The sequence below is a fragment of the Carettochelys insculpta genome, chromosome 2, assembly GCF_033958435.1.
Source record: "Carettochelys insculpta isolate YL-2023 chromosome 2, ASM3395843v1, whole genome shotgun sequence".
NCBI lineage: Eukaryota > Metazoa > Chordata > Testudines > Carettochelyidae > Carettochelys > Carettochelys insculpta.
In genome coordinates, this window is record NC_134138.1 from 262,368,586 (window position 1) to 262,393,850 (window position 25,265).

Here is a 25,265-nt window from a genome sequence, read left to right on the forward strand (position 1 = left end):
TGCAATGCATTTGAAATGATTTAATTGCAGCAATAAAAGACCATACCTCAATTAAATGACTTATGCAAGCAGAGTTTATAGATAAAGATCAAAGAAATTCACTGCCAAACATAGGCATTCTAGGCAACTCTTTGTTTCTGTGTACACTGATGCTAAAAAATTGCATAGTTTGGTTTCAGTGACCTTTCATATTCCCTTTGATCCAATTAGTAAGAATTTTAATGGACTAGTGTAATAAGGGCTACTGTATCACCATCAGACAAATAAAATACACTTTTCTTAACAGTGATATTTCAGGCTAACACTCTAAATCTTTGGAAATTATTTAAAACTACAAAACTGAATATTTGACCTTTGTTGGCTAACCAAAGGAAGTAGGTATTTATTTCACTAAATCTACTTGATACCACCCAGTCTCTCAGTTGTATCACTGTTCAGTTCTGTTAGCAGCCAGAGAGAGATGTTTTAAGAGCATGACAGAAGCTGGAGAGGAGAAATGTATCTTAGAAAAGCTTATTTTTAAACACGTAGAAATGGACTGCTATTCATGAAAAATTACCCAAGTGTTTTATTTACAATTTGACACTTAACAAAGGTATGAAAGCTAGGACATGCAGAAAGTCAAAGAGAACAAAGAAAAATGAGTGTACATCCCTTGCCTGTGATTTATATTCTCTAAACACATTCAAAGCTGGTGACAAGTATCAGAGGGGTAGCCATATTAGTTTGTATCCACAAAAACAATGAGAACTCCTGTGGCAACCTGAAGACTAAAATAATTTTTTGGAGAACGAGCTTTTGTGGGCAAAGATCCATTTAATCAGATGCATGCTAAAAAGTTGCATAATTTGGTTTTAGTGACCTTTCATATTCATACTCAGATCTGATGAAGTGGATCTTTCCCAAGAAAGCTTATATTCCAAAACTCTTTTAGTTTATAAGGTGCCATTTAAACCTGGTGAATCTAAATCAGTATGTATTACCCACTTGTCTCTGAACAGACAAGAATAAAACAAAGCAAGCAACCCTTGCAGCACTTTAAAGACTAACAATATTATTTATTAGGCAATGTGCTCTTATGGGAAAGATTCACTTCTTCAGATTTTGGAGCAAAGCTAAAGTTACCATCACTCTGTTCAGTGCAGTTTCCTAAAATGCCATGTGGTGAGACTCATTGCCTAATACTGTGAACTATCCTTGAAAATATTTTTAATTGAAACTGCCATTTCTGAATCTTTCATCAGCATCACACTACTAAACAACTGTGAAATTAGCAGCATAGAGCCCCAGTGTTCAAATATTACACACTTCCTATTTTGCCTTTTAAAAATGGTGGTTATAAACTATTTTGTTTAAATATTAATCAGTTTTATGACACATGTTTCTAGGAGTGCTATTGCCCTTCTTTCCTGTCATAATTCTGAGGCCTTCTTCTTGTGTCAAGTTTCTTTAAGTGACATTTAAAATGAAAAAGTTGATTCCAAATTACCAGCCAGGCCTGATTCAAACATCAAAGCAGGATAAAGGGAGAAGAGAGAAGCTAAGGCGGAACGGCAGTTTGCCCTTTTATAGCAGAATGTTCAGGTAGTATCATGATCATTGTAGTTGCATCTGGTGTGCTGATTTGTTTACTGGGGAATGAGTAGGACTTGCTATACTGGATTCGACTTAAAGTTCATCTAGCTCAGTATCCTGCCTCTGATCACAGATACTACTGAAAGCTTCAGAGGAAGGCGTAAGAACATTCTTCCTTACTCCTTTTCCTACACTAGGACTCATTCTAGTCTCTAATAAGCAGTTTAAGACTGATAAATGGAGATAAGTATTCCTTCCACAATGTACATTAATAATAAGGACTTTGGATGTTCTTGGTTTCCTTAGAAAATGTCTGATACTCTTGAATCCCTACCCTCTTGACTTCAACCACAGGAAACAATACAAATTTATTATGGAAAAATCAGTCTGCAAAATCAACTCAACCTCTCAGCAGAAGTGTGAGATGGCATATTTAAAAGTATTCAGCACCCTGGGACTTAGCTTTCAAATCTGTGGCATTCTGGGAATCAGAACTATCGGACACTTATTAGTAAGGAGACAAGTTAATGTTATGGATTACAAATTACACCTCAAAATGTTCTGGAAAGTTTATCCAGTTATTTAGTTTTCTGTGAGCTAGTATCTGATGAGGACAGTCACTATGTACCAAACCTTCAATTTGTCCAACAACTAAATGAGACCTTAAGGTCTCTTTAAAACATAAAGTTCTCTTTTAGTTGTACCCTGAAGTCTTCCAGGTGTGTAATAGGTTTTGTAATGGTTCCAAAGGGCTTCACTAAACAACCTGTCTGACTTTTAAGGCTGAGAAGTATGTGGGCTTTTTGGTAGTAGGGCCCAAAGCTACACACCACAACTGATACTCCATTATGCTAATAGCAGTACAAAACACACCAGCAGCCACACACCACACCACAGAAAAACTCATCCAAGAACCCTGCAACAAACCTGTTGCCAAATCTGTCCTCATACAAGCAATATCATCACAGGACATAGCCATATCAGCCACACCATCAAGGGCTCACACTACCTCATCCACTAATGTCATACATGCCACCATATATGCAGAAGATCCTCAAGTGGGAGTCAAAGCATTTGTTTTGATGTCACCAATGAGGCCATCATATATAGCAATCTCCCATTTTTAGCAAACATGAGCTTCTTTCTGGAGGGTTCCAATACACTCATGGACTGGCAGCAGACTTTGAGAGACCCTTGAACCATCTATTATCTGTATTTTCTCCTTGTTGCAGCTGTATAAATGTTGAAAGATTGTAGTGTTGCCCAGGAGAATCTAAATGAATAAAAGGACCATTCCCGGTATTACTAAATAACCTGGACATCTTTAAGGGAAGGTACATGAGGGTATTTTGTACATTGAGTGGGAAACGGGAAAACTGCAGCCACGAAGCTTCAATCATTTTAGCTCCTTGTCAGATGGCACCAACCAGGATTGATGTTGCCTGTTCCATTAGTTAACTGCCTTGAAAACTAGAGAATGCTGTGTACAGTGAGATAAAATAATGTGAGCCTCTGCATAGTTTGTAATATTTTGTCAGCCCACTGACGTGTAGCTGGTATAGTAGCTGGAGTTTGCCACACTGTATGTGCTGGGGCCACCAGAACTTTGTTGATGGGTCAGATGATTTTTCCTTGAGGAGATGTAAGAAGGATGCCCAACAGGGAATGCTGGGAGTAGAATCATAGAATGCTAGGACTGGAAGTGACCTTAAGAGGTCATCAAGTTCAGCCCCCTGCCCTCATGGCAGGACCAAGTACTGTTCAGGTACTTCTTCCAATGGATTTGCAAGGTCTCTCCTACATGTTTCAGAAGGTGTTGAGATCAGTGATTTAGGATGATGGCAGATACATGATAACTTCATTTGGAGAGGAGGAGGATTTGTTGAAGGTGGCATTTCCTCTTCCTCAGCTGGCCCTTGCTTCTCTGTAAGATCCTCCTGTGGAGCAGACTACACAGGCCGAAGTAACTGCTTATGAGTGTATCCGAGAGGTAGTCATGTTAGTCTGTAGTTTTGAGAACAACAAGAAGTCCTGTGGCACCTTATAGACTAACAGATATTTTGGAACATAAGCTTTCGTGGGCAAAGACCCATCTGATGCATCTGATGAAGCGGGTCTTTGCCCATGAAAGCTTATGCTCCAAAATATCTGTTAGTCTATAAGGTGCCACAAGACATCTTGTTGCTTATGAGTGCCTTCTTATACGATGCAACCCTACAGAACTGATCACCATAAAAGGCCTGAGGTTCCAATAAGTCAGTGTGGTGAAAAATAAGGGAAGGGGACAGGGGCAAGACTTCAAGGTTGTCCTTCCCAAAGTTACCAGTTGTATCTCTTACTGTGAGCTTCTTCCTAAGTGTGTACCTGGTACTGCGACCCTGAGAGGATCTTCAGATTGTACTGGTACCCTCAAAGAGGCTGTGTGGGGCTGGTGACCACATTGGTACCAGAGCCCATTAAACATGGTAGAAACTGGACGGGAAACAGGCTCCAAGTGAGTTGGTTCTGCCAATGCATGTCTCTTGGCACCTCTCAGGAATAGTGTTTCAGGCTCTTCCAAGGATTCCAAAGTCCACATGGAATAGGAATCTGGATAATGATGGGGACTCTGGACAGAGCTGGCTAGGAGTCAGTATGTTGGATGGTATCACAGACAGTACCAAAGCGTGATCAGTGTGAGCTTCACATTTGGCTAGAGAAAAGGTACCGATGACTATTTCAGCTTGGCTCTGGTGTCCTTGTATTGCAAATACACTGATACCTGTCCTGATGCAGCTCTACCTTCTTACCTAACGTTTTCTAAGCACATGACATGTTTTCTTAGCTGGTGTCGTGATCTCAGAACTGGAAGGGATCAAAGCCTCAGCGCTACGTGTATGTATCAGAATATGAAATCTCCTGAAACCTAGACCAAGGAGCAATGTTCTAATATTTTCCATCCATTTGCAGAATAAATTCACATATGCCTTGTTGCACATAAAAGAATGTGTATCAGGAGAAACACAAAACTACCTGTGAGCGCTCTGACAATCAGCCAGGTAGCACTGGAATGTTTCCTAAGCATCTGTAAAAGCGCACAGCATACAGGGAATTCTGTTTGAAGAGGCGACTTTTGCCTTTCTCTTATTCCATTCTGGAGAAACAGGATCTCATCTTGAAGGGTCTATATGCTTGTGAAGGGACCACAGGCTCTTTTGCTTACTGTCACAGCACAGCCAGTCACTGGCTGTGATCAACCAGATCCAAGATACAGTGGGGGAGGGTGAAGTAGACCCCACAAGCCTCAGAGAGTACTCCATAAAAAGAAATTTGTAGAGGTGATTCTGAGGCAGAGCAGATCTCATATTTGGAGAAGGCATGCATCTCTCCCAGGCATAGGAGATAGCTTCAATGTCTACCACTGAGGGGAAAAGACCCGTGGGACTACTGGAATGGTTTGAAACCTAAAGTCTTGGCCTGACTATATGACCCAACTACTTCACAGGGTAAGGCGGGGGGGACCAGATCAGGCAAATGAAGAAGGGAAGAGTGAACCAATTCCCAAAATGCAAATTGTGCTAAATAACAAAAAAATAAAATATCTAAAGAACAGATTTTGTGAATGAGACAGCAAGTTCCATAACTTGCTATCAAACATACCAAGGCTCCGTTTCAAGTCATAGTCCAGTGAAAAAGAACTGGAGTAATGATGTCTAGGGTGCAGGCATGACCCACAGACACTGCTAATGAAAGACTCCAATCAAGAGCTCAAGGGCACGTATACCTCTAAATGTGGAGTACCCACAGGGACACTACTTGAAGAAGAATGCAAGATCTCATCTATGGACTCACTGAATTTGAGTCTATTGAAAGAGAGGGCCTCAACAGCATTCTGGACCTTACATAGGAAACCTGAGAACTGCAGCAATTATGTCTGACACATGATCACAGCTATGGAGACAGAGCAAGCAGGCTCCCTTTTCAGCTGTGTCAAGGGATATCTGTAAAGTCTTCATCACCAGGAGCTGTCCCTCCACAGTGACAACCTGAAACTTTCCTGTGTTCCTGTGGAAATACACCATAAAATAATTAAATATGGCATAGGTGATCTGACTGTTTTGTAATTATAACCTAGTAGCTCAATTCTAAGCTACAGAGGGAAGACAACTCTTGAAATCAACAGAATCAAACAATTCTGGTCCATGTTATGAGAGGTAGGTTTTGAATGGTGCTGTCTGTTCCTTTCATTAACTGCATCCACTACTAGGGTATTAGAGGCAGGATGAGAAAGCAGACACTGAACTCCAGTCAGGTTGTAGTTATTTTTTATCTGCCCATAGAGCTGTCAGAAGGGCAGTGTCATGGTTTGCTAAATTATTTTGGCAGGCTTCAACTGCTATTTATGCACTTTTGAATTTTTTCGAATGGAATTTGGAGTGTTTACTGCTCTCTTCATCAAGTCTGGATCTGTTTGAAGTCATCTGCAACTGGCAAAGTGGGCATAAGCACTTCCTCTGGAAAGATGGTGATAAGTTTGTTTGCAGCGTATGCTCCTTATCAGCCCTCCTGTCTTGCTCCTCAAACATTCCCCTTAGCAATCATCATTTCATAAGGAAATGGATGAATGCAAGGAATGCTTTCTCTGGTGCTCAGCATGAACGCTAGGTGCCTTGGAAAACTGCAGGTGATTGTAATACTCAGTAGTTCCAGTATGGCCATTGAAGTGGCCCACACCTACAGTAGGGAGTCATCCAGAACTGCTTGTACAAGGGTGGTTGCTGAACCACTTAAAGTCCCAAGATGGTGAATTGTCCGAGGGCTGAATCATTTCAAGAGAGTCACATCTGGGAGACTTGAACTAAAATTTGAGTCTGAAGAGTTCTCATCTATATAGTGTAATCGTGGAAAAAATGATAATGGAGAGGGTCTGCCTCTCTGTGTGGGAAACCATGAGATAGTAGTGATCTTTGGGGTACCAGAGATAAGGCAGGTTTACAGTACCAGGAGCCTGAGCTCATCAAAGGAAACTCAGATTCATAAGAGAAGAAAAGAGTTGCCTTGAGAATCTGAACTTCTTTGGCACTGCATAAGCTGGAGTGAAAATCTAGTGAACTCCAGAAGTAGAAAGCTGTGATGCCAAAGGTGATGCTGATGATCGTGGAACTGCCAGTGAAAGTGACAAAGTACATGAGGCACCAACTTGAGCCTTAACTTCTCTTAGAATCACAGAATACTAGAACTGGAAGGAAGCTCAAGAAATCATGAAGTCCAGTCCCCTTCATTTACAGCAGGACCAAGCACCATGTAAACCATCCTTAATAGGTGTTTATCTGACCCGCTCTTAAAATCTCCAACGATGGTGATTCCAGAGCATCCACAGACAATTTATTAAAGTGCTTAACCACCATGACAGTTGTTTTTTTCCTAATGTCCAACATAAATCTCCCTTGCTACAATTTAAATCCATTGTTTCTTGCCCTATCATCAAAGTTTAAATATTTTTCTCACTCTTTGTAACAACCTTTCAGGTACTTGAACTCTCATGTCCCTTCTCAGTCTTCCCTTTTCCTGATTAAACAAAATCAATTCTTTCAACCTTCCCTCATCATGTTTTCTAGACATTTAATCATTTTTGTTACTCTTTTCTCGACCTTTTCTAATTTGTTCACATCTTCCTTGAAACGTGGCACCCATAACTGGACAAAGTATTCCAGCTGAAGTACAATCTGTGCAGAGAACAGAAGATCTGCTTCTTGTATATTGCTTACAATGGTCCTATTCGTACATTCCAGAATGTTTGCCTTTTTTGTGACCATGTGACACAGTTGATTCATATTTAGCTTGTGGTCCACTGACTCAAGCTCCCTTTCTTCAGTACTCCTTCCTCAACAGTCATTTCTCATTTTGCATTTGTGGACTGTAGCTTCCTGAGGGGAGTGCTTTGCATTTGTCCTTATTGAATTTCATCCTATTTGCCTCAGACCATTTCTCCAGTTTGTCCAGATCATTTTGAATTATTATCCTACCTCCAAAGCACTTGCAACCTCTCCCAGCTTCGTATCATTTGCAAACTTTATAAGCATATCCTCTATGCCATTATCTAAATCATTCATGAAGAGATTGAACAGAACTGATCCCTGCAGAACCCCACTTCCTATGCCCTTCCAGCATGACTTTGAACTATACTTACTCTCTGGCAATGATTTTTAACCAATTATGAACCCACCATATAGCAGCCCCTTCTAGGTTGTATTTCCCTAGTTTATTTATAAGATGGTCATGTGAGACTATATGAAATGCATTACTGAAATTCTTCGTACACGACTTCCCCCTTTTCCACAAGGTTGTTATTCACTCTAAGAAAGATATCAAGTTAGTTTGACATGATTTGTTTTTGACAAATCCATGCTGATTGTTACTTATCACCTTATTCTCTTCCAAATGGATTGTTTGTTTATTTGCTTCATTATCTTTTCCTGGCATAAAACTTAAGAGGACTGGTCTGTAGTTTACTGGGTTATCCTTATATCTCTTTTTATAGATGGAAACTACATTTGCCCTTTTCCAATATTCTGGAATCACCACCACCTTTCATGACTTTTCTAAGATGATAGCAAATGGTTGAAGTATCTCCTCAGTCAGCTCCTTGAGTATTCTGGATGCATTTAATCAGGCCCTCAAGACTTAAAGATATCTGACTTTTCTAAGTAATTTAACTTGGTCTCTTCCTATTTCAACTTCTGAACCTATCTAATTTTCCAAAACACAGAAGTCACTTTAGGGAAGAAGGGGCTTCCAGAAGGAGGGTTTCCTTCTAGAAGATCCCTGAGGGCTATGTCTCTCTACGTGTACTTTGGAGTCCAGAAGAGCTTCTTCCGGATGCCGAACCACGTGCTGATATGCTAATAAGGCATGGAAAATTTGCATCCATGCCTCATTGGCATCTTCCAGTTAGCTCATTTGTGTGCCGCTTCCAGAAGAAGCGGCACGTGGAGACACAGCCAGAGAGATTACTGAAGACCCCAGGAAGCTAAGTAGCAAGTACTGTCTCCTTGCTGGTCTGTGAGGGGCACATCAAAAGTGTCTTCGGGAAGAAATGCTTTTCCCTCACAGTGGCTTGGGGTCTGGAGAGGGAGGCATGGTGCAGCGGGCCTAAGCCTGCTCTGTGGAGACTGGTAGAATTCAGTGCTTTGGTCAACCCAGGGCTTCTCTGGTTCAGGAGGAGAGGGCAGGAGATCTTGGGGATCTGATGGGAAAAGAAGGGGAGGAGGAGGGGAGGAAAGGGCGTTTAAGGGGCAGAGTCTGCAGCTAGCCTCCCCAGAGGTGGTATGGCTCCATCTACTATCCATGCCTGGGTTTTTATGATAACGGAAAAGAAAAATCCAAAGCAAAAAGAAAAGAAATACTGCTACTGGGGTAAAGACAGGTTAGGCCTTATGTAAAATACAGCCCAAAGCCACATCAGAGATTTATTACTCTTTGTCCCTAGAAAGGGACTGACTGAGGCTTTGAAAACATGTTTAATAAAGGGCTAGAAAAGAACGGCACATTAAATGAGACTGAAGAAACAAATGCAACATACCTTTGCTTCAAAGAATTTTTTTCTTAATTTGCTATCTTGAGGAGGTACTGTTTTTCTCAAGTTTTTGTACCATTTTCTAACAATATAACCTCTCCAGCAAGCTTGAATTCTGTTGAAACAGAATGTCGATTTTCAACTAATACAAACAATTTTAAAGAGAACAAAATAAAGAATTATTTTACTAAGTACCTGAAATATAAACATTTGAAATATTTTAAAACTGTTTTTCAAACTTTTAAAATATTTATAGTGCACTGAATTTTCAGTATATAACTTGGAGCTATACAGAAAAATAAATATTGATCAATGACAGCAGCTCTATTGGAAGTATACCTTACCTCGTAACACACTTTATTTTAAACAGACGTGCCCCATCATGTATTATTCTGGTTTGATATTGCTTCTTTCTACACAAGGGACAGGTCTTTTTACCAGCAAACTTTTCAAAAGCTTTCAGGCATGCCTAGAAAAATATAACATTTTAAAATGTAAGTAGTTCCTTATAATTTGTAGAGGTAATGTTATTTTTCCTCAAATAAACCAGATTCACTTTAGATTATATCAAGTGAACATTTCTTGCTTTTCCAAGAATTCAAAATAACACATATTGACAAGAATATATTTATATCAACAAACTACTAGAAAGACGCAAATGGATAAAACTTTTTAGAATAACATGGAATTAAACCTTATGAATGAAGTTGTCACTTAGGTGTAAGTAATTGTTAATCAATATGCAAACATTTGTGGGTTCCCCTGAAATGCAAAATGTACCTTCATAAAACAGGAAAAATAATACTGTAATGTAAATTGTTTCTAACAGTAAATAATACTGAGTCAAAATGCCTAATTGCAAAAACGTAAAAGAGTGCTTACAGAAGATTATTTAAACTACAAGAGAGATAAACAGCATGCTTTAATACTTAAACCAGGGTCTACTCACTCTGTGAAATACATGGGAGCATGAAAGCAGCACCTATTGTTCAAAGGAAACAAAACAAACAAACAAGAATAGTTTGAAGTTTAAACTGGTTTAAAAACTGAAAACCACAATACATGAGCTAAAAAAAAAAAAATCCAAATGCAGAAAGGTTAGCAATCCTGAATGTTGGCAGGATTGCAAAAGACTTTTTGAAAACAAAATTTAAGTATTTCCAATTTTTATTCTTAAGAGAAACATAAATAAACCACATCAAAAACTTCTGTAGGACACAGCTAGAAAAATACAGTACAGCTCAATAAACAAAAAGGGCATTTGTTAGTTTTGAACTGCTTCATAATGAAATTCCATAGCAAATTTGGAAGCAGGGGCTTTAAGATGTCAAATGACAAGAATAAAGATGGTAGCAGAGAAACACATTTAAAATAAAAACTGATCTTTTTTCCCAGAAAATAGTAAGAGACATGAAACATACAAAGCTCTTTGAGGAAAAAATTACACTGAGAGAGTGTGCTTTTCATCTTCTTGCAAACTTCACCTTTTTCTGATACAAATTCCCACCACATCATAGAGGTCTCTATTTTGACTAAAGATACATGACTAGACAAAAAAGGCAGTGGGTCCGTAGTGGAAGGAAACAGAAGGGAAGGAATGAAATTAGAACAAGCACTGTGCATTACTGAACTAGCAAACACAAAAGGATTAATGGCTAGACAGCTAAAGGAAAATCTTTCAGATTGTTTTTTTTTTTTCTGTAGAGGGAAGAAATTTAATGAAAAATGCAGGACGAAAAGAATTCCAGAGGCATTTTCCTTTTTTGTTTTGTATTGTTTTTGGTGTCACATCAAAATAACCTTTTCATAAGTGCTGTCTTTTGCTCTCTCTCTAGTTAAGACTTAAACCTAAAAAGCAGCCAGACTACATGGCTACGTCTCTGTGAGAAGCATCTGTCGACAGAAGTGACTGTCAGAAAGGATTTCCTGGCAAAACTTCTGTTGAGAGATTGCATCTACACATAAAGATGGATTGAAACAGCAAGCTGATCTATAGACAGAGAGAAGCCAGACTGCCTGGCCCTCTCTCAACAGAACTCTGCAAACAGTGCTGCCTGGTGAACTGGAAGCCCTGTCTGTCGACTAGAGGCCCTGGAGCATCTACACAGGTGTTTGATGACAGAAAACTGGTGACAAAGGTGTTACACCTGAATGGGGAGAGGTATAACATTGCTGGTGGATGTGCCAGTTTTTGTCAACAAACTGTTGACAAAGCACATTTTGCACATAGATGCTCTCTGGGTTATTCCGACACTAAAATTTTCTGTATAACTTCAGAAAATGAATAACTAATAAGTGAATTTATGTGTTTAAAAATGTCATACAGAATACATTCTAAAAAGTTATAAACGTACCTGTGGTTGAAGTGCAAATTCTTCTCTACATATTGCACAAGGTTGCACAGAATCCCCTTGTTTTACGGATCTTTGCTTTACTTTATCCCATTCTTCTGCTGTTAGTGGCAAGGAAGGAAGCTCAACTAAACCCAATTTCTGAGCTACAGTAAAAAAAAAAAAATATATATATATATATATATATACACACACACACACACACACTCTCTCTCCCCCTCTGACACTTCTACAGGATTATTTTTTCTTTATATAAACCTCATTGCTATGTACCTATTGAAAAATACTGTATGCAAATTCATAACAAAACAACATTCTAATCTATCATGGAATATTCATTACAGACCTAATTCTGCAACATGAAGAGAGCACTCAACTCCCAGTCAAACCAATGATTGCCAAGAGGTGCTTAGCACCCACCAGAAAACATAGCTACCCCCGTTCTCATAACTATTCATTCCAATCAGGGACCACATGCACAGACATCAGAAACTTTTCTCCTTATCAATCCCCATCAGATTGACCGTAGAGCCTCCTAGAGTAGCGCTCTTTTGGCACTCTGCATAAGACCCTGCTGACCTAACTCCCCCACACTTGGTTCAGCTCCTTCTTCCTGCTCTCTAAGAGAGAGCAATGGATGTGAACAAAACATCTCAAAAAACAAGTTACAAGAAGATGAGAAACCATCTTTTCTTTTTCAGGTTCTTGTTCATATTGATCCTGATCAGGTGACTCCCCATATCCCCCTGCAGAGGTGGGGTTGGAGTTAAGAAGTCGCTGATTGGAGGACTGCTGTGTCAATCACTTCATTATCTCCAACATGCTGGCTGATGTCAGAGTGAGCAGTAAATGTATACAGTAGACCAGATTGCTGCTTTGCTGATCTCCTGTATTGACAGCTGGGCCAAGAAGACAGGTGATGCAACCCACCCAATGAGAGCTCAGGCTTCAGTCATCAAAGCTGGGCTCTTACCTACCTTGTAACAGGACTGTATGCATTCCATGAACTAAGATGAGATGCATTGCAATGAGCCTGCAAGCCCCTCCATTTGGTCTGCTAACACTATGAAGAGTCTGATTGATTTCCTGAAAGGCTTTGTGCACTCTGTAGAACCTAGTGCCCTACAAACATCTAGAAGATGAAGCTTCTCCTCATGAGGACTAGCATGCCCCATAGCCCACGCCTTGCAAGGGATACAGGTGGTCTCACACACTACTGCCTTAACTAACTATAGTAATTAACAAAATAAAAGAATAAACACTACAAAAAAAACTTAGACAAGGGAAAGACTTGCAGATTGCACGTGAAAGAGGCTATGTCTACATTAGCACAAATCTTCAAAATGGCCAGGCAAATGGCCATATCAAAGATTACTAATGGGGCACTGAAATGCATATTCAGCACCTCATTAGCATGCCGCCGGGCATGCCTCTTCGAAATTGCCGCTTTTCTCTGCCATGTGGCCTGTCCAGATGGAGGTCCTTTTCAAAAGGACCTCGCCAACTTCATAATCCCCTTATTCCTATCAGCTGATAGGCATGCTAATGAGGCACTGGAATGGCCATTTCTAAGATTTGTGCTAGTGTACATGTGGCCAGACAGTTCCACTGCTGCCATGGACAGTAAGAAGGAACTAAAGGTGTTGGGTTTGACAGTCATATACAGAGCATCATAATGGCACCATGCCAGAGGGCTCCACTGCTGATCCAACAGGAGCTGCTAAGGGAAAAGTTTCCAACATCCTTGCACACCTGACTGATATTGATGTGAAGGAGCACTCAAAGAACTGGGCCTCATTCAATATACATGGCTGAAGTAGAAACATGCTTTTTCTTTTAATTTTTTATATTCAGGTCTTTCAGCATCTCTTTTACATTCGTGTCTCATTCAGCATCTCTTTATCTCTGGCTACATCAGCATTATTAAACTTATATGAGGACCTGTGCACCCTCCTTAAAATGCAAAGTGTAATTTCAACATCTTTAATACAAAAATTATCAGAGTATTTTTATACACAATTGTATATTTAACTACATATATGGGGATGCAATTGAGGGTGAGTCAAATGTGATGCTTAGGTTACTTGCTTGAGTGACAAAACAATTGGGATGTAGTTCAAAGAGACTGAGAGGAAGGAGGGTTTGCAGAGAAGAGAGTAATAGCTCTCACAGGCTATATTACACTGCAGGTGATATTTCGGGATTCAAAGGTATCCTGAAATAGCAACACAGTGGATTTTCATGGTGCCTGAAAATGTGCTGCTGTTTTGGCTGTGCTATTCTGCTTCCGCTGCCCTTTGGCATCAGAGGAGTAATGGAACATTCAAAATAGCCTGCTGTTCCAAACTTCCATACCATTTGGATGGCACCAAGTTCAAAATAAGGTATTTTGAAATAATTTAAGCAATTTGCCTAGTGATAGTAGTTGCAGGGGCAGATATGGTAAGGCAATATGGAAAAGACTGAAGCATGTTTCTAGCATGGAAAAAGGTAACCTGAAGAAAAATAAGAGGCTAAGAAAAGAGGCATGGGAGTAGGGCTCTTAGGAATTTAGGATGACAGTTAACGGTGTGTCCTTGTCACCGAGAAGACTAATGGCATACTGGGGTGCATACTGGAGCTTTGCCAGCACCTAGGGAAGTGATTATGCACCTTTATTGAGCACTGGTGAGGTCACACTTGGAGTACTGTGTCACATTTTCGGCCCACCACTACAGAAAGGATGAGAATGCACTGGAGAGAGTGCAGCTAAGGACAACACAACAAAAATGATTAGGTGGCTGCAGTACAACTTACCTGGAGAGGCTGAGGGATTTGGGTTTATTTAGTCTACAGAAGAGAAGAGTGATAGCAGCCTTGAACTACCTGAAGTGGAGTTCCAAAGAGGATGAAGAGAGGCTATTCTCAGTGGTGACACATGACATGTGGAGCAATGGTCTCAAGCTGCAGTGGGGAAGATCTAGGTTGGATATTAGGAAAAAACATTTCACTAGGAAGGTGGTGGAGTGGTTACGGGTTACGTGTGGAGGTGGTGGAATCTCAAACCCTAGAGGTTTCTATGCCCCAGATAAACAAAACCGTGGCCACACTGGATGTTCTTGAATTTATCAATGAAAAAGTAAGGTCCTATGTGGAAACAGAACTGGAGATAAGAGAAGGGAAAGGTTAGAGGAGAGAGTCAAAGGAAGTAAAAAGGTGGTTCACCTTAAACAAACTTACATGGCCAGCTCAGGATTCCACACCTAAATGGAGGAATCCTTAGCTAGTAGAAATCTGGCTTTAGCACCACCCATGTTAGCCCCCATCCAGCCTTGGGACTGGGGGAGATGGAAAGGTGCAGCTGAAGATTCAGCCCATTTGTCTTTATAGTATTAAAAAAGTAGAGATGTCTTGTTTTTAATGTGTATCAATGAAAAAGGTCTTCTGTGATTTTTCTTTTCTTTTCTTATATCAAACAAATGAAGGCTTAAAAACTGCAGGACAATATTGTGACAGTCTATACCTTTGAGGAGCACCCTGTAACCCTCATATTTCTCATCTGCATATAATTGTGATAGTATATATAAAAGCATGCCAGGAGATATTGGGAAAAGCCATTGTTCTATCTAAATATGCATATCATTAGTGTGTGTTGTATGACTGTGAGTAATGCATGCGGTAAGTTGAGGAATAAGCCACATATTAACTCTCAACAGGCAACAAAAAAAAAATAACCAACACCTGGACAGATGTCACACAACCATCAACAGCCATGATCCAGTAAGGGAATGTCTTCAGTTTTTATCATCCTAGCTACAGCTTGCGTTCACTTTCAGACACCCTTTTTTCTCCCTTGCACAGACTATCTCTTGCATATGTTGCCTCCCATCCCTTGCTTACAGGGGCTGTTTCTACACAAAAATTTTTGGGAAGAAGGCGTCTCGGGAAGAAGCACTTTCCTTCTGGAAGCCCCCCCAGCAGCTGCACTTCTACATGGCGTTTTGGAGTCTGGAAGAACGTCTTCCGGACTCCAAATCACGTGATGTTATGCTAATGAGGCGGGGGAATTTCCATCTGCCCCCATTGGCATCTTTCTCTCCCTGTATTAGCATGCGACTTCCGAAGGAAGTGGCCTGTGTAGAAATGGCCAGGGAGTTCTGCTGAAGGTCAGAATGGACAGGATGACTCTTATCCTGATAGCCATGACCTGGCCGTGTCCACATTCATTCACCACCCTCCTAGATCTCTCTGCTGGCATGCCAATCAGCCTGCTCCCATTTCTGAACCTGATCTCTGAGGACCAAAATGGGCAGCAAAATGGCCAATGAAATTTAATGTGGGTAAGTGTAAAGTAATGCACATTGGGGAAAAATAACCCCAATTATACATACGATATGATGGGGGCAAATTTAGCTACAACAGATCAGGAAAGGGATCTTGGAATTATAGGGGATAGTTCTCTGAAAACATCCACGCAGTGTGCAGCGACAGTCAGTAACTTGAACAGGATGTTAGGAATAAATAAAAAAGAGAAAGAAAATAAGATGAAGAATATCTTACGTCCCTTATATAAAACTATGGTACGCCCACATCTTGAGTACTGCGTGCAGATGTGGTCTCCTCACCTCAAAAAAGATATATTGGCGTTAGAAAAGGTTCAGAAAAGGGCAACTAAGGGTTTGGAATGGGTCCCATATGAGGAGAGGCTAGAGAGACTGGGACTTTTCAGTCTAGAAAAGAGGAGATTGAGGGGCGATATGATAGAGATATATAAAATCATGAATGGTGTGGAGAAAGTGAATACAGAAAAGTTATTTAGTTGCTCCCATAATATAAGAACTAGAGAACACCAAATGAAATTAATGGGTAGCAGGTTCAAAACTAATGAAAGAAAGTTTTTCTTCACACAGCACAGTCAACCTGTGGAACTCCTTACCAGAGGACGCTGTGAAGGCCAGGACTCTAACAGAGGTTAAAAAAGAGCTTGATAAATATTTGGAGGTTAGGTCCATAGATGGCTATTAGCAAGGGGTAAGGTATGGTGCCTAGCCTTTTGTTGAAGGCGGGAGATGGATGGCAGGAGACAAATCCCTTGATCATCGTCTTCGGTTCACCTCCTCTGAGGCACCTGGCATTGGCTACTGTCGACAGAAAGGATACTAAGCTAGATGGACATTTGGTCTGACCCAGTATGGCTGTTCTTATGTTCTTATGACCACAGTTGTCTATGTAATCCAAACCTCAAGTCTTGAGGCTCCATGGCTGAATCCTGCAGAACTGGAATCATCTAGCCTGTTCTTAGGTGCTTTTAGGGAGCAGAAAACTATCCACCAGAACTCTTATCTGAGAAAGTGGAAGAGATTCTCCCACTGTTCAGTGTGAAATAGGTTTTGCCTACTCAGTCAACACTGCCTTTCATTACCACTCGAAACAGCAAGACCTAGCAGTTATATGACCCCCTAATAGATGATACTGTTATCTTGACCCTTCACTCATGGGTGAACAGCTAGTTTGTTTTCTCAAACTAAGTCTGCAATGGTTTTCTTGAGAGACTGGAACACCCTCAGGTATGCTAGATACTCCTGCCCTCGACCTCAGCTTGAGGCTGGCAAATCTACCAGGACTCCCATTTCACCTGTTGACAACATACTCTCAGCTCTGTCTGTCCAGAAAAGTGGCCTTCATGGTTGCCATAACTTCTGCCAGAAAGATCTCAGAGATCCAGCCTCTTACTTCCGAACCACAATATACAGTCTCCTTGAAGGATAAAATTCAGCTCTGGCTATACCACACCTTCCCGAAAAAGGTGATTTCTCAATTCCATAATAAGCAGCATATCTTCCTACCAATCTTCTATGTGAAGCCACATACTAACAGGAAGGAACAGAAATTTCACTTGCTAGATATTTTGTATACACCAGACTTTTCCATAGAAAGGACTAAACCTTTTAGGAAATCCATTCAGCCTTTCGTAGCCATTACTGGCAGAACGAACGGCTGTCCAGTCTCAAACTAGAGAATTTTGTTGTGGATCCCTGCCTGTATCTGGACATGCTATGACCTATGCCTTCTCCACTGAGAGCCGATTTTACAAAAGCTCAAGCTGTGGTGACAGCACTCATGGTGCAAGTCCTGATTCAGAACATCTGCAGAGTGGCAATGTGGCTGTCAGTCCATGCTTTCGCGTCCCACTATGCCATCATCCTGAAAGCTAGAGATGATGCAGATTTCAGCCAATGGCGTTGCATTTAGCGTACCAAAGAACTCTGAAATTTCCACCTGTACAACTGCTGGGAGTCACCCACTTTGGAAAGGACATGAGCAAGCAGTTGAAAAAGAAAAAAATTACTACTCTTGTGTAACTGTTAATCTTCAGTGCATTGCTTGTGATCATTCCCCTCCCCGCCCCCAGTCAAGTTAGCCATCAAGAAGGAACTGACGGGAAGCAAAGCCCTATACCAGAGTAGCCAACAAGAGGCCCACAGGCTAGAATGCAGCCTGCGGAGCCAGCAGAAGCATCATTTTGAAAGCTGGCTATGGGATGAGTGGTTGGCAACCTGCAGCTCCAGAGTCACGTGGCTCTTTAAGGAGCCATCTGCGACTATGGATGCTGCCACCATGGACTTCTCCTCCGGCTCCATGCCCTGCCACACTGAAATAATGGAACTCAATTTAATTGATTTAATGGATGGCAGAAGAGATCCATCCGTTAAATGAATTAAATTGAGTCCCATTACTTCAGCGTGGCAGGACAAGGAGCTGCCCGCACGCGCTGTATGTAGTGGAAAGGTGTAGAGGGCTGTGGGAGCCATGCTGAGGAGACGGCGGTGGCCCAGCAAAGGTGCAGTGGGGGGGCAGTAGTGGCAGCGCATGGAGCTTTTGTGTGAGGTAGGTATGGGGGGCGGTTTGGGGCTGAGAGGGTTAAGCCTGGGGACAGGAGAGGTGGTTTGGGACTAAGAGAGGTTAGGCCTGGGGCCAGGGGGGCAGTTTGGGGCTGAGAGGGGTTAAGCAAGGGGGCAGGTTTGGGGTGTGCGGGCAGTTTGAAATACTTGTGTTACTTTTTTACAATATGAAATATTAATTGAACAACGATGCTTGAAAAATGTGCATGTGGAAAAAATTAGATCCACTCACGGTATTTCAAAGTGACTTGTTTGATGTTTTATGCAGTTAAGCCTGGGGGCAGTTTGGGGCTGAGAGAGGTTAAATCTGGGGATGGGGGACGGTTTGGGGGTGAGAGGTATTAAACCTGGGGATGGTGGGAGGGGTTTGGGTTTGTGTTTGGCCCCCGGAACATGTAAAATATTGCCATGTGGCCCCCGATGGAAAAAAAGGTTGGCCACTCCTACCCTATACACGGTTGATATGAAGGCATGGAACCAGAGCTGATTCAATAAATACCACTGATGGAAAATCTTTCCAGCAGTGGTGCTTTTGGGCAAGCGTATACCTCACTTGTAATGGGTATGAGCAACACATCCTAAAAAACAACAATTATGTCAGGTTAATAATGGGTTATTTTAGAAGAAATTTGCTTCCCATGTGAATCTAAGATCTCACATTTGTAACTTGTTGCATGTTTGCTTCTTAATGTGAAGTAGATATTTAATTATAGGAGTTAGTTTTTGCTGGGTTTTGAGTTCAAAATCGTTGTGAAAATAAATGCTTTTAAGTTTGAGCAAGGGTGGGTTAGCAAAAGCATATAATTTATATTCCCAAACTAGTAAACATCATTTACTAAACAAAAAAGTAAAGCAACAGTTGCACACAATCTTATGTAATCATCCCCATATTAAAAATAATACTGGTTTTTATTTATACATATGTTGCATTGTATTTTCAACTACTAGTATATAAAATATATAAAAATAGTGGGGAAAATATTGCCCACTTTTAGAATGAAAACAATTCTTCCTCTGGACTTACTATTTTTATCTTCTCTTTTTTCACTCAAAATCAATCCAAACATATGACAGATGTGAGAAGTGGTCAATCTTTTTGATGCCAGTTTTATTGTTTAAATTATCACTGTTTGCCTAGGGCCATGTCTACACTAGCCCAAAACTTCGAAATGGCCATGCAAATAGCCATGTCGAAGTTTATTAATGAAGCGCTGAAATACATATTCAGCGCCTCATCAGAATGCCAGCAGCCACAGCACTTTCAAATTGACATGGCTCGCCACCGCGCAGCTCGTCCAGGTGGGGCTCCTTTTCGAAAGGACCCCAGCAACTTTGAAATCCCCTTATTTTTAACACCAGATAGGAATAAGGGGATTTTGAAGTTGTTGGAGTCCTTTTGAAAAGGAGCCCCGTCTGGTCGAGCTGCATCTGCTGGCATTCTAATGAGGCACTGAATATGTATTTCAGCACTTCATTACTAAACTTCGAAACGGCCAGTGTAGTGCTGGTGTAGACATAGCCTAGAGGTCCAAAGTACTTGATTTTGACATGTGTATAAGCTTTCTATGTATTTTACAGCTATATGATAAATTATAGTATTGGGGAAAAACAGCTAGTGTTGTACTCTAATAAGTTTAAAATAAAATACGAAAACACACACATTAGAATATAATGATTTACCTAATGTTAATTGTGGAGGATAAGGATCAAGGACATATTCTTTTTCTGGATCTTCCTTTTGTGTACGGAGAATACTCTTTTTCCTTAGTCGAGTGTCTACTACTGCTCTGACCATCTCTTTGTTCACAGGCTTATAAATGTTCTTTTTATTCCTTAACTTTAACTTTAAAGGGTCTGCTAGTGAAAGATCCTGAAGTTGAAGAGTATGTAAAATATGATCTTGAAAAGCAACTGCAGTAACAGCTAAAGTATCTCGTTTGGTGGAACTACCCTAAAAAAATCCATAATTATTAATATAAATAAATTGTATGTGTGTACATTATGTACAATACATTAAAAAAAAGTTCAACCCTTTGCCAATGATGTTTTAACTTGACAAAAGCTTTTATGCATATACAACTCCCATGCTTGAAGATTTACTAATATACAATTACCATAATATGAAATTTAAGATTGATGTTACTGACACATCTAACCTTAACGTATAAAGTCAAAAGAAACCTTTGATTTATGGTTTATATTAAATAAAATAGCAGAAATGTTTAACTTTTAATTACAGAACCCATAATTATTATATGCAATAAACTCATTATGAACTATAAAAGTTTGACATGCCTAAACATATTCTGACTTAGTATAATTAAAAACAATCCCAAGGCTAATCTTGCCTTTCACTGTCTGAACATAAACAAGTATATATAAATATATATAACTTTTAATACCCTAAATCGACCTTCTTCATTTCATTTTTTGTAATCCCCTCTTCTTTTAACACATTTTAAAATATCATCTGTGCACCTTGCAATTATTTTTAGCCTTGTGAACCGAAGTCACTGACAAACTACTTGTCTTCAATATAGAATACTGATGCTCCATTGACATGGACAATTGATGGGGTATTTTGTAGTATCTTGTAGCTCTAAAAATCAAAATTTCAAAAGAATTAGTAAATTTCTTGATCAACAGAAATACTCTTGCTGACAGTCCAATGGAAGTTTACAAAATTAATATTCACTATTTTTTTCATCTGTGGACAATAAGAGGTTAGTGCAATACACAATGGGGCTGAAAATATTATTTATCTTCATGTAATGTAAACCAACAGCCCCGGTCATGGAGCAGAACCCAAGTCAGCACTGTATAAATACAAACTTACACAAAGATGGATCCTCTCCCAAAGAGTTACTATCTAAATTCTGACCTCTCTTGGTTTGCCCTGTTCTCTAAAAGCTACTTCAGCGTCTGTTGGTCAGTCAGTCTCCTCAATTTTCAATTTGGGGTCTCTTCACCTCTTGTTCATATCCTTGGCTGAATTCTTCTGCTCACCTAAGTTAATTCTCTCTGTTCTGATACTTTCCCCACTTCTGACCTGTACCCTGTGCTTCAAAATAGTATTTTGCTGATTCCTGACTATATCAGATTATTTGTCATCTTAAACACAACATGGCCAATTCTAAGTTCATAATCTTTCATCCTTTCACTACTGCCAATTTTTCTTTACTGTTAATTACACCACTATCTTCTATCATGCAGGCCTGTAAATGGGGAAGTCTTTGACTTCTTTCTTTGAAACCCCTTGAAGTGGATACCTTTGCACCCAACTTTTCAACATTTACAGGAGTGGACCGAGCAGAAATGGAATTGGAGTTGGCTGATTTGCAGGACAAGGACATGTGGACTTCTAAATTCAGAGGACTGTTACTCAACTCAAAGATCTAGAAAGGCAGAAACTACCCTGGCCCTTCAACACAGATGGACTGAAATGCTTGATCTTAAAAAACAAGACCAAATTTTTTTAGTTTAGAATTCTTTACCGGATGCCTATAGTGACATGCTGAGATATGCATTTGGTTCTGTCCCTCGTTGGATCTACCTACCTGTGAGTGTTTTCAAATATGAATTACATAAAAAGCAAACTGAGAAGCCAACTGAACAATGAAAGTCTACAGTTCTGCTTGAAAATGAAAACGACAGCCTACTCTCCAAACACTGGGGCTACGGCTACACTTGCATTTCTCTTTCAAAAGAGGAATTTTAAAAAGACCAGACTGCCAAAAGATCTCTTCAGATTCCTCCTTCTAGGTCCTACGGTGATATTCCAGACACTGATTTTTATGATCATATCCTAATAATTTCCACTTCTACAGCATCTTTTATCCATCTGCCCCAGAACTTTCGAATCATGAATGAGACAAGTTAAATGTTACTGACTGTTCCTATTTTACGGAAACCACCTTTTCATCCTAACACATGCACCTTTCTCTTTTTCACACTTAAATACATCAAATTTCATCACGTTAGCCTATGTCTGCACTAGGGATCTTAAAGGTTAACCAGTTAACTGGTAAGTCTCATCCTAAACAGAGGGTCTTACCAGATGCAGCAAACCAATATGAACCAGAGCAGCCCCCTGCCTGTCACACGCAGGAGGCTGCTCTAGCCCTGCAGGGCTGCTGCAGGTGGGGGCACTTCAGCTGAGATGGAGCAGCTTCATCCACAGCAGCCCTGGTGGAGAAGGGGCAGCTGAGGAGGACCCACTGCTGCAGACAGGGGCTGCTATAGCTAGGATGGAGCACCCATGACTGCCAGGACAGAAGCTGCTTCAGCCCAGCTGGAATTCCCTTGCCAGTGGTGAACTCGGTGTCACCTCAGATAGGGGCTGCTGTGGTTCCTATGGCACACTCAAGACTATCATGGATGATGGCTGCTCCAGCCAGACGAGTGTCCCTGCCAAAGGCAGCTCCTGTCCGTGGCAAAGGAGCACTCCAGCCACCCCCTCCACACACCTGTTTAATCAGCTGACTGGTTAAACCTAGTCTTTAACCAGTTCAATGGGATTTTACATTCCAAGTTTGCACATCGGCTGCACAATAGTTCATGTAACAATCCCCCACAGACCCAGCCCTCCCTCATCCTTGGCCTTTCCTTCCTCTCCTGCAACCTTGCCATTCAGTTTCTGTCTACTGTGGTCTCTGCTCCAGAAGGCACACAGCACCTTGCTCCTTATTGGCCCCTGCCTTCCTCATGCCCTCCCCACTTTGGCTCCTGTTCCCCCACCCATCACACACTGTTCCCCTTACCAGGTCCCTGCTTCCTCATCCCACTAATAGCCTCTGCTACCACGCCCCTCAACACGAGACCTGCTCCATGACACTGTCGCCACTTACTTTATCCCCCCCGCCCCTTCTCTGGTCCCTGCGTCCCCATCCCCCCACTCAGTGGCCGTAGCCCCTCTATTACTCACTGACCCTTCTTTTGCTCCTGCTCCCCCACCACACACCCTGCTGAGCTCCCTTCTTGGCTCCTGCGATTCGCCCCCGGTGCAGACCCCCACGCGGGCAGGGTCTCTGCAGCACCTCGGGTTAGTTCCCTGGAGGCCGCGACTGTCTTTCAACACCAACCTGCTCCTGTCGCCAAGGCCCGGATCAGGTCGCTTAGCAACAGAACGGCCAAGCTTTCTCTCAGCCCGCCCCCCGCCCCCACAGCAGCGCGACGCAGAAAGCAAGGCCCCAGCGTGCCACGCGAGCCGATGGGCGGGACGTCTAGGAGGCCAGGGCGCGCGCAGGCCGGAAGTAGAAGCGGCGCGAGGGAGGAGTGGCATGCGGGCGTTAGGCTGTGAGGCTTTGCCCGCGCAAGGGAAGGCTCAGGAGCACGTGCCCTCGTGCCCTTTGTTGAACCTGTGCTTCGGGAAGGCACGTGGGAAAGGGAAGCGGGGAGCGCGCTGTACGACGGGCGAGGCTGCAGGACGTAGTGTGCGCTCTGCCGGTTGTCCTCTTGCTTGCCCAGTGGGGTGTCCTCTAGCTTCCTGCCTGCCGCTGGTTGTGGGGGGGCAGCTGCACCCCTCCTGAGAGGGCAAGCGTTCCTTAGTCCTACTCAGCCTCTTCCTGCAACCCACGCACATACTGATGGGGCTCGCTGTCGCATGTAGTGCTACTTAGAGCGCTGAGAGAGCAAAAGAATGATTCTCCTCTACAGCCAGCTGGCATTTAGCTCAAATTGTAGCGATATCTGCACTAAGCTACAGATCCCTAGTTCCCCTGTCTGCCTGTCAGGTGTTACTCTCGTACCACACGCAGGGCACTGACGAAATCTAGGTTTTTGTTTTTGTTTTAAATAGTGTCCCAACCTTTTGTCAACTTTTTAACTTTAAACAACTTTCAAACTGCAGAAAAAAAATCTCATTCCCTGCTGTACATACGCTTTTTTCCCATCAAACAGCAGTAGTTTTGTCACAGTGCCCCCCTGCCCTCAGCAGCCAAGAAGTAGTCACTGATCATCTAGCATGGCTGTCATGGCCAGCACACAATCACTGCTTTGCAGCAAGGTGACCAATGTGGACATCACTGCGGGAAGCTAATGACACCACCAAAAGTGTGTATTTTTTCAAATCTGTGGATTTGCTATTTAGATGTTGTTGTTCTTACATCTCTGTGGTGCTGCTTACTTTTCCCACCAGCATTTCTTGGACCTACCTGTATATGCATGTGTAGCACAGGCTCAGCTCTTACATTCCACTGTAATTACTACACCCACCTTCAGTTAATTGCATCTGCCCTCTCCCAAAAGTAGTTTTCCTCTGCTTTGTCATACTGTGATGTTTTTGTGAGAGGGAAGTTGGAGAAAATTTGTTTAGCTGTTTTGAGCTGTGAGAAATATATATATATATATTTAAAAATATATGTAGAAATAATGATTGAAATGTTTTGCCACGTAGCCATTCATATACCATAAGGTCAGAAGCGGCCATCTAGTCTGGCCTCCTGCAGATCATGGACTATGAAATTTCTCTCAATTATTTCCCTTTTGACTAAAGTGTAATTTATATATAAAAGTAATTCAAAAATGTCCAGTGATGAAGCGTACGCCCCACCCATTAAAAGTTCTTATACTGATTCCTCAGTGAGGTAGAAACAGTACATTACTATTTACTGTTACCCCTACGGTCGTAGATAACAAGTGGGTGGAACCCCCAGTCAGAAGAACAAATCCAACCCCTCCCTCAGTATCTTTCACCTGTGAATTAGGCCCACCAAAGGAAAAGAAAAATGACTCAGATTAAGGCTGAAAAACAAGGTACACTGTATTAGGAGTTTTATGCAATAAAAGGGAAAGTGGGAAGACCTGATGCAAACTTAATAACATTTAACCAAACAGTGGAAGTAACAGTAAAAACCTTTAAGGTTCCCAACTGGACATATAGGGTACATCTACACTGGAATGCTA

At 41.5% G+C, this 25,265-nt stretch overlaps 1 protein-coding gene across 8 annotated transcripts in view; it reads right to left on the reverse strand.

The window, feature by feature from the left end:
- Positions 1 to 23,565, reverse strand: part of RNF32 (ring finger protein 32) — a 78,044-nt gene extending 54,479 nt beyond the window's left edge. For 7 of the 8 annotated variants that reach the window (XR_012644077.1, XR_012644078.1, XM_074985075.1 and 4 more), the window contains exons 1-7: positions 23,444 to 23,565; positions 20,841 to 20,961; positions 20,043 to 20,313; positions 11,485 to 11,627; positions 10,080 to 10,112; positions 9,475 to 9,599; positions 9,137 to 9,245 (exon numbers count right to left, since the gene is read on the reverse strand). Coding sequence is in view for 6 of the 8 variants with exons in the window: in XM_074985075.1 (XP_074841176.1) it covers positions 9,137 to 9,245; positions 9,475 to 9,599; positions 10,080 to 10,112; positions 11,485 to 11,627; positions 20,043 to 20,313; positions 20,841 to 20,924 (765 nt within the window). In the remaining 2 variants the exon portion in view is untranslated. Of the gene's footprint in view, positions 1 to 9,136; positions 9,246 to 9,474; positions 9,600 to 10,079; positions 10,113 to 11,484; positions 11,628 to 20,042; positions 20,314 to 20,840; positions 20,962 to 23,290; positions 23,405 to 23,443 lie in introns of those variants that run through there. The other variant, XM_074985072.1, reaches the window with a different exon arrangement.
- Between the last annotated feature and the right edge of the window lie 1,700 nt (positions 23,566 to 25,265).